General features: G+C 38.7%; 1 protein-coding gene across 4 annotated transcripts in view; it reads right to left on the reverse strand.

Annotated features, from left to right (window-relative positions):
• Positions 1-14,341, reverse strand: part of Manea (mannosidase endo-alpha) — a 39,226-nt gene that overhangs the window by 18,973 nt on the left and 5,912 nt on the right. For all 4 annotated transcript variants that reach the window (XM_045154567.1, XM_045154565.1, XM_045154566.1 and 1 more), the window contains one exon: positions 1,697-1,806. In XM_045154567.1, the coding sequence (XP_045010502.1) occupies positions 1,697-1,806 (110 nt within the window). The remainder of the gene's footprint in view (positions 1-1,696; positions 1,807-14,341) is intronic.

Raw genomic sequence — 14,341 nt, forward strand, 5'->3', positions numbered from 1 at the left:
CATAGTGGGTATGAGAGCCTCTATCAGACAAGGATGGATCAAGGTATTCAGAGGGTCGAATGGCAGCTAGGTGGTCCGGTTAGGGGAAAGGAGGTCTGGCCACGCAAGAGGGCAACCAGAAGCCTTCCTGTCTGAGGGAGGGTACCACCTGTAAGGTTCAAGAGTGACCAAGGACCACGGAAACCACTATGAGGCAAAGATGGAAGTTTTTGTTTGGGGAAAAACATGAGCTGCCAGGACTGACTTTCAAGAGCACAGCAGTCAGCTTGGGGTTATAAATAGTAGGCTTTATAAGCTTTTCAATTGGGGGAAGGTGAGAAAGTGAAGGAATTTCCTTGTTGGGGCAAAAATCTCTGTTCTTTACATTAGCCATAGGGTGAGACCAAAAGTGACCCAGTGAGAAATAAGGGGCCAGAAAATCTAGACCCAGAGCCTTTTTAGGCAGGGGAAGAATAATGGCTAGGTAATTTTTTGAGGAATATGGATGACTCCTCTGTTGCCCTCCTGCTACCTGGGTGACTCCATTTTGTCCTGACCTAACAATAATGAAGTAAATTTTCTCTTACTTGTGATATGTATGATCCACCTTAATACTTGAATAGAATATACTTGATTTTATAGCTGTCTTCAAATTTTTTTTAATTCTAAATGTACAAAGGTGATATGGTATTATATAAGGTTTAAATGAGAACTGATTTTGAAAAATATATGAGCACGGATTTGTTTTAGGGCTGGAGAGATGGCTTAGTGGTTAGGGTGCTTGCCTGCAAAGCCTAAGGATACATGTTCAACTCCCCAGATCCCACATAAGCCAGACAAACATGGTGACACATGTGCAGCGTTGCATGTGTGCACAAGGGCCACATGTCTGGAGTTTGATTGCAGTGGCTGGAGGCCCTGACATGCTGATATTCTATCTCTTACTCTTTCTCTCTCATAAAAAAGGGTGGGGGAGTCAGAACAGAGAATGCTACTTAAAGTCTCTGTTAAAAAACAAAGAAAGAATTTATTTTATGACTGCTATATAATGATGTAAAGCCATATTGTTACACATACTCTTTAAGTAGATTTTCAACATTTAGGTCATTTAGACAAATCCACTAATTTCTATATTCTACTACAAAGAAGCATGTAAGCCTTTCTTTTCCTACTAATATACACAATAAATAGCTTAATAAAAAAACCTGGTGAGAAAAATCAAGGGATATCTTATAATTTGGACAAGATTTGAAACCAAATTATAAAAAAATGCAACAGTAATATTTACAATGTGTTTCCATTATTTTCATAAAAATCAAGCTTTTAATTAAAATGTCCAATTCAAGTATTACTCCTGGGCTGAAGAGATTGTTCAATGGTTAATTGTGCTTCTCATGCAAGCATAAGGGCCAAGACTGTCTAGGTTTGAATATTTAGAAACCATGTAAACAGCTGGGGGTGACCACACATGCCTATGTTCCTACCCCCAGTCTTGAGGGAAGTAGAGACTGGAGAATTATTGGAGCTTGCAAGTTCTGGAATAAGACAGTCTACTGGGTGAGACCCGAAATTCTTCTTTTCCTTCTAGAAGTAAGTCCATTGGGCACAGCATCAGCACATAAACAAACAAACACACATGCACACGTACACACACACATACACAATGGTACAAAACAAATTATTATTGCTGCCCTTAAGTTGGAAATAAGTCCAGTACCTTCAGATTATATTTATGAGCTTTATCCAAAATAGTTGGGACCAAGTTATCAGTGATTTCTCCATTCTCATCATGTGACTCAGGTGGATACCAAGACAGAGCCAGTACACCTAACAAAAAAAGAAAAATAAATGAAGCAAACCACAAAATGGCAGCATGTGTTCTAAATATGCAACCTCAGTTTCAAGTAGATAAAAAGAAAAAGGCATAGTTAAAAGAGCTTGTTACTTATTTTCAAATGAGTAAGTTAGGGTGATTTAATCAAAATTTATGAACTGTATAGGGAATATATTTATCATGTTTTCCATATGGACGTATGTGTACAAGTGCATATGCACACATATGTACATATGTGTGGAAGACAGAAGTTGACAGTATCTTTCTCTATCACTCTCTACTGTATTTTTTGAGACATGATCTCTCACTAAACCCAGAACTCGCCAAGTTGGCTAGACTAGCTAGCCAGGGATCCCCAAGAATTTTGTATTTCTGTCTCCACAGCACTTGGATTACATACACAGCACCATGCCTGGAAATTTTTACCTAGGTGATAGGGATCCTATTTATTTCTCCTTCTTCTCCTCTTTGCCTCAGGCAATAATTGATTAGTTTACTCTCTAATTTTGCCTTGTCCAAATTTTCCTATAGTAGGAATCATAAAGTACATAGCTCTATACAACAATCATCATTTCTTAGCTATTTGCATTTTAGGTTCTTTCAGGCCTTTTCATGGATCAGAGCTTGTAACTTCACTGCTGCACAGCAGCCACATGTCCCTGCTGTAGAACATGTGCCCAGTTTCTCACCTGTGCCATATGCTAATGCTTATACAGGTAAATATTTTCACAGGAGATTTGAAAGAAGCAAAACAGCTGTGGTTCTTCCATAGAGTCCCTATTTATTTCTATGCTGATCAGTTATAATAGAAGTAGTTGAAATACCAGTATGCAATGAAATCTCTAGCTGCAGAGAGAATATTCATGAGGACTACCTCAAAGTTTCAAATATAAAGAATGGGAGGACATTAGAAGGATGGCACTAATTCCTCAATGAAACCACAGACTTTTTCATTAAGGCAAGAAAAAATTGGTACTAAAAAGGAAGCCTGTGGAAGCAAAGAAGTCCAAGATTAGGACCTGCATGGGATCCTGATTTTTAACACATATATTTTGTGACAGCTATGCTATTGATAGAAAAGTTTCAATTAGAGAAACAAGACCGCACTTTGAAAGAACTAACAGGAAGAAAAGGTATTTGTGTCCTCTATCCATCCAAAGATGATAGCAAGAACATTTAAGACAGAATAAAGACTCATAAGTTCTCTGTTGCTAGCCAAAGAAACTGCAACCTAGAGAAAAATGACATTGCCTCTTAGCCATAAGTGATGGTTAATCCCACAATGCACGACCCACATTTCTCAACAAGGCGGGTCCCTTCAGAAAGGGGAGGACAGGGAAGAGGCAAATGATGATACCAACATGGTTGTATACACACTGTGTACATAACTAATAAAATATCACAGACCAATAACAGAGGCCAGTAAACTAAAAAGGAATTATAAAGGGAATAGAAAGGGAAGGGGGATGTAATAGGATAGTATTTGTATATATGTAAGTAGAAGAATGGATTAATAGGGATGAAAAGGCCTAAGTAAGGTTAGGGGAAGAGATTGCATAAGGAAAGGTTGAAGGAGGGTTAATCAAAATCTAAGAGGATATAAATAGGTCATATGGAAACCTACTTTTTTGGACAATGGAACACACAGGAGCTATAGACTGTTACTAGAAAATTTTCAATGCCAGGGATGGGATACCTTCCAATGAGTGTTGGTCAGGAAGGTCCCTGATGCCCCCAAAACATTACAGGCCATTGCTGAGGTCCTTGGTTTCCTATCAGGAAAAAAATGGTAAGACCCTATTGCTGAAGACTCCACATACTTGGGCTGCAAGGTCACTGATAAATCCTGCTGGAGCTGAGTTAAAAACCTCCACTGAGTAAACCAGCTGATAGAAAGCTGGAAAAAGTTACACTGCATGCAGTTCAATGGAAGAGAGAAATCAGCAGTGGAGATACTCAAGAGTAGACACTGCATGCCTTATATTTGGCTAGCCAGGGCAAATAAGCCAACAGGTGCAATAGCAGCATGTCTATTATGGGGACAACCAACCACCCTCTAATTTGACTGGAGGCCCGCTCCATGGGAAGGAATACATCCCTGATTACTGAAAACCTACAACAGAAGTAGTCATGAGTCCTAGGGGTATAATGTCTGGTGCTGTCTGGCTAAATGTATATGCTATGCTCACAAAACTGCCCAGTAAGCACTTCTCTTTATGTTCATACCCATATATTAATGCTGTTCTCACTTTTGGTTAGAGAACTTTCTCTTTTATTATGGTAGTGACCTTGGGATGTCTCAGAAGGCACAATGGGACTGAGAAGATATAACAAAGGAGTGCTCAGCACTGAAATATCTCTATCACAGTTTCCAAGGCTCAGGGTCCTTTGCAGAAGAGGTGGCAGAAAGAATGTAAGAGCCAAAGGGTAGGACTTCTTACAATGTGCTCCTCCAGACACAGACACAAAATGGCCTATATATCCATGACCTCGCAGTGCCTGACACTACCTACACAAGACCATCATAATAGGAGGGAAAAGATCTTGACATCAAAATAAAAGAGAGACTGATTGAGAAGGGATATGATGGAGAGTGGAGTTTCAAAGTGGAAAGTGGGGGGAGGGAGGGAATTACCATGGGATTTTTTTTTTATAAACATGGAAGTTGTCAATAAAAAATAAGTACAAAAAAGGAAGAAAAGGATCTGAAATTTAAAAATAAATAAATAAAAACCAGACAACATGCTGGGTATAGTGGCTCATGTCTTTAGTCCCAGCACTTGGGAGGTAGAGGTAGGAGAATTGCCATGAGTTCAAGGGCACCCTGAGACTACATAGTGAGTTCCAGGTCAGTCTGGGCTAGAATGAGACTCTACCTCAGAAAAACAAAACAAACAACAACAACAACAAAAAAAGAACAGAAAACAAACAAAACTGACCCGGTAAGTAGAGGAAGTCCAGTGTGGAGAAAGTCAATAAGGAACAATAGGACACATTCTCCGAACATGCAGCCTGTGAGAGAAATGCACTTTGTGCACACAAAAATACAGTGAAGAAAGCCATGGAGCATGTAAAAATTATGAGCAATTCAGTTTTCCATGAAATTAACTCAATTTTATTTCCAACATTCGGGTGACCATTTCTCTTAAGAGCGATTCTAGCAAGTAAACCAGTATGCAACCAGTTTTGGTGAGTTTGAAAACCACCAATATTACAGAAAACAAGAAATTCAATAAAGCCAAAGAACTAAAGAAAGGAAAGAATTACTTGCCCAAAGTGAGGGTGAGCATTAAGAAAGTCATGTAACTGAGCAACAAAGCCAGTTTTCTCCAATCATAACTCCAGAGCTAAACCAGCCCTTAAAAAACATGGACTGCATCTCAGGTTCACAGTGCTTATGTGATCCTGAAGCTTCAACTGCTCATGAAGGTGAGTCAAGATTAATATTTTCAGCACTTACCAGACCTTACCCCGCAAAAAAAAGAAAAAAAGGTATATTTTAAAGAATAATTGACTGCAAAGACAAAAATACAAGGAAGTAGAATATGCACAAAAATCAGCAAACATAAATAAATAAATAGAAACAGCATGCAGGAATAGGTGAAACATTTAGATACTGGTATAAAACACATTTTAAATCAACTTTAATGGATTACAAGCTTAAAAAGACAACCATTTACTTTGGAAAAAATTGGGAAAAAGTCACTGTAGTTGTTTGAATCTGTGTCCCCCAATAGATTCAGCTGTTATTAAAATTGAGTTTGCATCTTCTGCCCCTAGCAGGCAGACTCCTGCTACAATGAGGGGGGGGGGGAGGGCATGTCACTGGGGGCAGATCTGAATTCTAGCCTAAGGTAAGCAGACTGAGTTCTGCCTGGTTTCCTGCTATTTGTTGCCAGTTGCTTGCTTTTGGTGTACTGCTGGCTGATTGGTAGTGTCTCTTTGCGTGGATCTGTGGAAGGGAGCCAGCTTCTTCTTCCCTGGCTCCATAGCTTCAAATAAATCCTTGTCTACTATAAACTGTGTCTGGTTTGGAAGTTTACCCCAGAAGTGTGGAGCTGACTACAGGAGTCACCTTTGTCCTTTTCCTAACTCACATACGAATCTTTCTTCTTTTTAGAGAGCAAGCAGTGCATCACAACAAGCTTGATTTATATGTTTCTTTAAACATATAAGATCTCATCTTCAGCTGTGTAAACTAGGGACAAGTTCACGGCTCCTTGCTTCTGTGTCTAATTATCAAAACCTAAGCAATTCTTACCTTATGGGACATATTCTATTTATGAGCATGGATTTCCATTATCTAGACTAGTGCTCAATAGACAGTGATGGAGACTGAAGAACCACAGAAGCTTGCTGACAGACAGCAGCTCTGGGCTGAGGGAGAGACCCATGTCCAGGAAACAGAAGAAAAGTGGTAAGAGATGGACACCCTAAGCACATACATGCACAGGGTACACACATGTACACAAACACTTGCATACACCACACACACACAAATTTAAAAAAATGAACTAGATATCCACCATACATTTGTGGGAAATATGACAGAAAGAATTTAAAATTATTATGACTAATATATTAAAGAAACTGTATGGGAAATTTCAGCACCAAAAACTGTAAGAATGAATTAAGTACAACACAGAGATGTGCTATGAATACAGCAAACTTATAACTGTACACCCAGAAGAGGTAGAACTCCTTTGTATTAGAACAAATGTTCACAAAGAATTCTAAACATCTAATGACAGAAACAAAGTCAACTTAGGAAACTCAGGAGAAAAGAATGAATGCAACAAACCAACAAAAACACCACTCAGTGCAACATTTTCAAACCACTTAAAATGAAAAGCTACAGACAGGTGACAGATAAATGCAGGTAAATAAAGGGGGAATCAGTTTTTTCTTTTCTTTTTTTTTTTTTTTTTAACTGCAGCTGTATCAGAAACCATTGAAAAGAAAAGAGGAAAATAATGTAGTTACATTACTAAACTTCAAAATAAAAGTAAAAAAAACAACAAAAAAACCCTTCTGTACCAGTTAGCTTCACAATGCTGGCACAAAGAACCTGACCAAAAGCAGCTAATGGGAGGAAAGTTGTTTATTTTGGCTTATAGACTTGGGGGAAAACTCCATGATGGCATGAGCAAAGGCTGGTCATCAACCTCCTGGCCAATATCAAGTGGTCAACAGCAGCAGGAGAGTGTGCCAAACACTGGCAAGGGGAAGCTGAATCTAATACGCATAAAACCATCCCCAAAAATACATTGCCTCCCGGAAGCTCCAATTCCCAAATTGCCACCAGCTAGGGACTTAGTGTTCAGAACACATAACGTTTATAGGAAACACCTGAATCAAACCACCACCTTTTGTTCTGTCCCCATCTATGATGTAAAATGCAATGCATACCCTCCAACTTTAAAAGTTACCATAGTTTTTTTTTTTAATCAATCCTAGTAATGTCCAAATATCCCCAAAGTCCCAAGTTCTTTTTTTTCTTAAATTTTATTTATTTCTTTGAAAGCAGAGAAAGAGACAGGCAGACAAAGAAAGAATGGGCACGCCAGGGACTCTACCACTGTAAATGAACTCCATATGCATGTGCTTACTTGTGCATCTGGCTTACATGGGTATTGGGGAATCGAACCTGGGTCCTCTGGCTTTGCAGACAAGCACCTTAACCATTAAGCCATCTCTCCAGCCCCATGCCAAGGTCTTTTAACTGAGCCATAATACCAAAACAAAAACAAAAACAAAGCATAATGGCAGAGAATGAATATTCATAGTGTAAAAGATAACACTGGGCATAGTAAAGAAATATTCAACCAATGCAAATTTTAAAAAAAAAAATTGTTTATTTTATTTGTTTATTTGAGAGCAACTGAGGGAGAGAGAAAGAGGCAGAGAAAGAGAGAGAATGGGCACGCCAGGGCCTCCAGCCACTGCAAATGAATTCCAGATGCATGTGCCGCCTTGTGTATCTGACCAATGTGGGTCCTGGGGAATCGAGCCTCGAACTGGGGTCTTAGGCTTCACAGGCAAGTACTTAACTGCTAAGCCATCTCTTCAGCCCCAATGCAAGATTTAAAACAAACAGAGCAAACATCAAACTCTGTGGCTCCAGTCCAAAAACTCTAGTCAACGACAAATCTCCAAGTCTGACAATTCTAAGCAGTGACTAGTTTATGAAGTTCAAATTCCACCCCTCCAGCTATGCTACTCACACAGAAAACTTAATCTGAGCTGGGTGTGGTGGTGCACTCCTTTAATCCCAGCACTCGGGAGGCAGAGGTAGGAGGATTGCAGTGAGTTTGAGGCCACCCTGAGACTACATAGTGAATTCCAGGTCAGCCTGAACTACAGTGAAACCCTACCTCAAAAAAACTTTAATCTGGTGCTGGCAGCTCTTCTTGGCAGCCCTCCCATAGGCCTGGCACCTCCACTGGGTCTCTACTATAACCCACAGTTCATCCTCACAGTACCATCAGATCTCCATGCAGGTAATCCAACAAGACTGCTTCACAAAGACTTTGGTCATTTGCAAAAAAAATATCATGTTGCAAATACAATGACTCTGTTTTTACTGCATTTATTATACTCCATAGTACTGTGTGGACTGCCAATTCATTAATCCAGGGGAGGACATGAAAAAGCAGACTTTGAAGAACAGGACACTCCTTTACCATTCAGGCCCTTTCAAGACAGCCTGCTTTCTTCCTGTTGTCCCAATGCAGAACAACTGGCCCAATCTTAATGGTTGTAATCTCTCAAACAATTACAGCTGAATGAGAAGCAGTTTCAGTTTCATTTCTTTCTGAGTCATATTCTGCTCACACCAGTCCATGTCTATGCAACACAAACCTGCAGAAGTTCTTAGGATGTGAGCATAAGAGCACAAACTCTCACACAAACTGCCTTTAGCCCAATCTGGCCAACTTCCCCGAGCAATTGTTTGGCACACTCTCCTGTTGCTGTTGTCCACCTGATGTTGGCCAGGAGATTATGTTCCAGCACTTGGTGGGCAGAGGTAGGAGGACTGCTGTGAGTTAGAGGCCAGCCTGGGTCAACCGAGTGAGTTCCAGGTCAGCCTGGTCTAAAGTGGGACCTTATCTTTAAAAACAAAACAACAAAATACAACAAAACAAAAAATTATCTACATAAAATACCACAGTAAAGAAAAAGTGGAGGGAAATCATGTTTATAGATGTAGGAAAATCACCTGACATAATCTAACATGACAAAAGTGTCAGCACTAGACACAGAAATGAAGTTCTTTCATTTGAGAAATAACAAAAACTACAGTTATCATCAGAGAGGAAAGACTGACTGCATTTCATGTGTGATCCAAAACAAGCCAGACTGTCCTCCCTCACCACACCATGTTCTTATCCCACTGAAAGTAACAGTCACAAAAAAAGAAGTGATATACTATGCTGACTGGAATGACACAAAATTACTTTTATTTGTTTAGAATGACAGAAATATTCCTAAAGTTAATAAAGCAGTTTATCTCAAGCACAAAAATAAGCTCAATATATGTATTTTCAAATACCAGTATGACAGAAAACATAAAAAATTTTAAAAAGTTTTATTTAGAATAGTACTGCCCATTTAAAAAAAAAGAAAAAAAATAAGGTAAAAGTTAAATAAAAAAGAATAGAAGAAGAAGAGTAGAAGGGAAGGAAGAAAGGGAGGAAGAGAAGGAGGGAGGGGAGGGAAGGAAAGGAGAGAGAGAGAAATGGAGGGAAGAGGGGAGGGAAGAAGGGAGAGGAGGAGTAAGGGAACGAGGGATGTAGGAAGGGTAGTTCGGGTCAGTCTGTTCTGAGTGGCTTGGTCCACAAAGGCTTACAGGAGCTTGGTGACCTCATGTGGCAATTAAACATTGTTTATTAGGGTAATAAAGTCATGAGGAGAAGACCTGTGGCTCTACTCACCCAAGCATCTCAAGCTCTAGAAATAATATGGGCAATTTCTCTGAGCAAGAAAGCCCCAGGGGCCTCTAGTCACTGCAGCAGCATCAGACACTAAAGGTAAATGTCTTCTCTTCCACAGTGGTACAGCCTGGCTCTCATGCTACCACAAAGAGTAACATGCACATCACATCACTACTTGGCAGTGGGTGACACATCTACCTAGGCTCACAAGGTGTTGTCCTACTCTCAAATTACCATGAAACTGACTGTCATCCCAGACCAGGGACATCACTGGGCTACCTGCCAACCCTCCTTGTTTCAGGATTACAAACAGTCTGGCAACAGAGTCCCACAGCCTCTGCAACCTAGGCAATACCATAGCACCAATGCTGATCCCAGGCTAAAACAAAAAACTTTACATTACACAATGACCATCAGAAACCAAATCAATCAATCACAGCATCACATCCAGCTAACACTGTAGGGTCCATGGAAGCTAAACCTATTTTTCTACCAAAGCTACCTTACATAGTTGCTGGAGGTAACTGACCCATCAGATTCAGAGATCTGACAGGAAAGAAATAAGGGAATATGATATCCTCCAAGAAACATAATAGCTCTTTAGCCATAGACAGAAAAAAAAAAAAAAAAGAAATCAATGAATAGCCTCAAACAGAACACAGAAGAGTGAATTCAATGAAATAATGTGATACAAGAGAAAATAGACAGGAAATTTAATGAACTTACAAGGAACAGCTTCAGATTTGACTTAGAAATTCAGCCAAGAAACATGACAAAAAGAATCAATCAGGAACCTTAGAGATAAGAAACAAAATAAATGACATAAAAAATACAGCTGGGGGCTAGGAAGATAGCTCAGTCATTAAGTACTTGACTTGCAAGCATGAGGAGCTGAGTTTAGTCCTCAGTCCTTCCATAAAATGGTAGTCATGGTAGCATGTGCCTGTAATCCCAGTGCTGGGCAGGAAGATCCTGGGACTTGGTGACCAGCTAGTTCAGACTAAATAATAAATTCCAAGCCAGTGAGAGACTCTGTCACACACAAGAAAAGAAGACAGCATTCCTGAGGATAACGTCTGAGGCTGTCCTTTGGTCTCTACATGTATGCACACACACCTGCATACACATGTGCTCCTGCACACAGACAAGCATACATACACATGTATGCAACACACACACACAATAATACAGTTGGGAGCCTTGGCAGTAGAAGTGACCAAACAGAAGAATTTCTGAGTTAACAGTAGGCATTATGAAGTAACACAGTCATATTAGCAAGAAACAGCAGCCACAGATGGTATGCTGGTTACTGCCCAGTCTGCTGCCAATGAGCTTTCTTATCCTGAAAATAAAAGGATAAGAAATAGCGCAAAGAAAAACTTCAAGACTTATGGATATCATTAAGTGTGCAAGCCATTAAACTGTCAGTGTTGCACAAGTAATTACTAAAACCTTCACCAAAGAGAAAGATATGGACAACCAAACCCAGGAGGTTTAAAGGACCTGTAACAGTCTTGAGAAAGGATCCTTTCTGAGTTATCAGATAGTCAAACTGTTCAAAGTAAAAGAGGACAAATTATTAAGGTGGGAAGAATCTATTAAGTCACTTATCATGGAGTCAACAATGACCTAGATGACTTTTCAGTAGTACCCTCATAGGCCAGGAGATAATAAGACAACATATTTAATGTCCTGAAATCAAAAGAAAAATTCCAACCAACAATACCCAGCAAAGACATCTTTCATAAATTAAGACTTACAAAGCTAGCAAAAGCTGATTGTACACATTCTCCCTCCACATCAGTTCTACTGGAAATCCTGACGGAGCTCCACACTACAATGAAAATGTAATAATCACTGTGAGAGAACACATCAACAAGCACTCAACATAGAGCAGACAGACAGAAGAAAATAAACCCCTATCAATATAGAAAACCACCAAGCTGCAAATATAAGAGAAGGAACAAAAATTATACAAAACACACAAAGTAAAAAAAAAAAACTAAACAGAATGAAAACAGTGTGACTTTACTTGCCTCTACTAACTTAAATGCAAGTGGATTAAATCCCCTAATGAAAAGACGCAAAACATGCCCAGCAATATTATGACACACAGTAACCTCAGCTCAACAGTAAAGAAGTTAAAACACATACAGCAGGTGAAGTGGTAAAAAGGATACTAGGCCGCTAACACCAAGTAAACAGGAGCAGCTACGCATACAAGAGAGAAAATGGACTTTATATCAAAACTGCAGAAAGAACCGGAGTGCAAGGTATTGAAAAAGGGATCAATCCAACAAGAGGAAACAAGAATGTAGATGCATAGCACGGAAACATTGAACAGCGTAAAGCAGACAGTGTTAGCTCTAAATAGAGAGAAAAATTCAAATATAACTGCAACACTTCACTTTTGTCAGTGGAACAGGTACCCACACATAAGTAGCCTGCCTTCACCTGACAAACATGTCCAAGTCAGTGCAACTCCAAGGATTAAAACAGTATTTGTGGGAGCTGGGGAGATGACTCACCAGTTAAAGATGCTTGCTTGCAAAGCCTGACAGCCCACCTTCAATCTCCCATGACCCATGTAAAGCTAGATGCACAATGTGGCATATGCATCTAGAATTTGTTTGCATTGGCAGGAGACCCTAGTGTTCCACTTCCTGCCTAAGCTAACATATAAATAATATAGAATATAGAATTTGTATCAGTATTTTAAAAATCTTTGCCCTATAAAAATGACTATAATTCAATATTTAATAAATTGAGAACTACTTTACTTATAGGTTATTTGCTATTTTATTATCAAGTATATTTTTAAAAATATTCTGCCAAACAATATTCAAAAACTTGAAATATCTGCATCCATAGTAAAACTGGAAGCATTTAAAGTAAAAACAACTGCATTATTGTCAATGTTTAGAATTAATCATATTCATGTATCTGTTACAGCAATAAAGTAACATATGGCAGAAAATTTTTAGACATTAGATTGGTACAAGTTGTAACGAACTGAAAGTTTCTTTCCTAATCACAAACTACACTACAGCAGGACACTCATATATTATTTATATGCTTCCTTTATGTGTGTATTTCTCCTCAACAGGTTTAATGATCCATGTAGAACTAGAAAATGTGAGGATATTCAAGGTCGTCTTAAGGTCCTATAACAACCAGGAACACTGACAAAACTGAACTGGCTCAGAGGAACTTTACACAGGGAAATCTAAAAGTATGAATTGTTTTCAGATACCACTAATATGTTGTCATTGTAAGAACAACATGACTACAGAATCCAAGAATCTGGAATACCAGAAGAAAGAGAACATTAATCCAAGGAAGGCTGGATAACAATAAACAGAATTATCTATCACTTGTCCTCAGTTAAGTTCAAAGTGTAGAACACAAATGCTAGCACACTTATCAGATGAATAACAGCAATGCATACATGTTCTAGGCCAGAGAAGAATAAGAATGAAGTGAATGACACACTTATTGTCATAGAAGGTAGAGAAAATATGGGGGAAAGAGGCATAAACAGATAGGACAAGTAGAAAATAGAAAAATGGAACATTTAAAATCATATCATTACATTAAGCAAAAATTTTAAAAGCAGAAAAATTTAAAAGGAAGAGACTGTTAGGAGAGTTTTTAAAACTAAGAAACAAAACCAAATTATAACAGAAGACTGCACAGGCAAATACAGTAGAATACATCTCAAAAACTGACTAAACTGCTAATTCAGCAATCACATAGGTGCATTTCAAAATAACATGCTAAGCAAAAGCAGACAAACATACACAGCCAGCTGACTGTGCCTACTCTGTGCCATTATGTGTTTCTGGTTTTACAGGCTGACAGTTAAGGGATCCTGGACTGTGGGGATGTTTGGTCAGTTATAGAATCAATAAAAACTATGGGGACTTTTAAAGTTGGAACAAATACAGGGGATAGAACAATCAACTACTTTCCAGTGAGAAATTAGAACAAGATTGGGTGAGGGGAACAGGTTGAATAAGGCAATCATAATGATACTTTTTCTTTCTGGTAGGGATCTTACTATGCTGCCCAGGCTGGTATGAAACTCACAATCCTCTTGCCTCAGCCTTTTGAGTGCTGGAGGCATAGACATGCACCACTAAGCCTGGTTAGTGATGAGACCTTTTGGATTATACAGGTATTTTACTTTGTGATTGTAATGTATTTAAAACAATGAGACAATTCTCTGTATCATATGAAAATCATTAATGACAAAATTCAGTTAAGTAAAAAATAATAATATATCTGGAAATACTCCCTAAAGTTTATGAAGTAAACAACACATTTTAAAAGCAATTTTACAAAGTGGTTCCCTATAATTTAAAGAACCCATATAAGCCAGGTCTGTTTACACAGGTCAATAATCTCAGCTACTCAGTCCTGAAACAGGATGATCAAAGCCTGCCTGGGCAACGTAAGGGAGACTCTGTCACAAAACAAAAAATTAAAACTCATGGTGAGTGCTTACTTAACATACATGATGTTATGAGTTCAATCTCCAGTACTGAAAACAAAAACAAAAACAAAAATACAGGACAAATAAACAGTTTAATTT

This window comes from Jaculus jaculus, chromosome 7, assembly GCF_020740685.1.
Source record: "Jaculus jaculus isolate mJacJac1 chromosome 7, mJacJac1.mat.Y.cur, whole genome shotgun sequence".
In the NCBI taxonomy this organism is placed as follows: Eukaryota; Metazoa; Chordata; class Mammalia; order Rodentia; family Dipodidae; genus Jaculus; species Jaculus jaculus.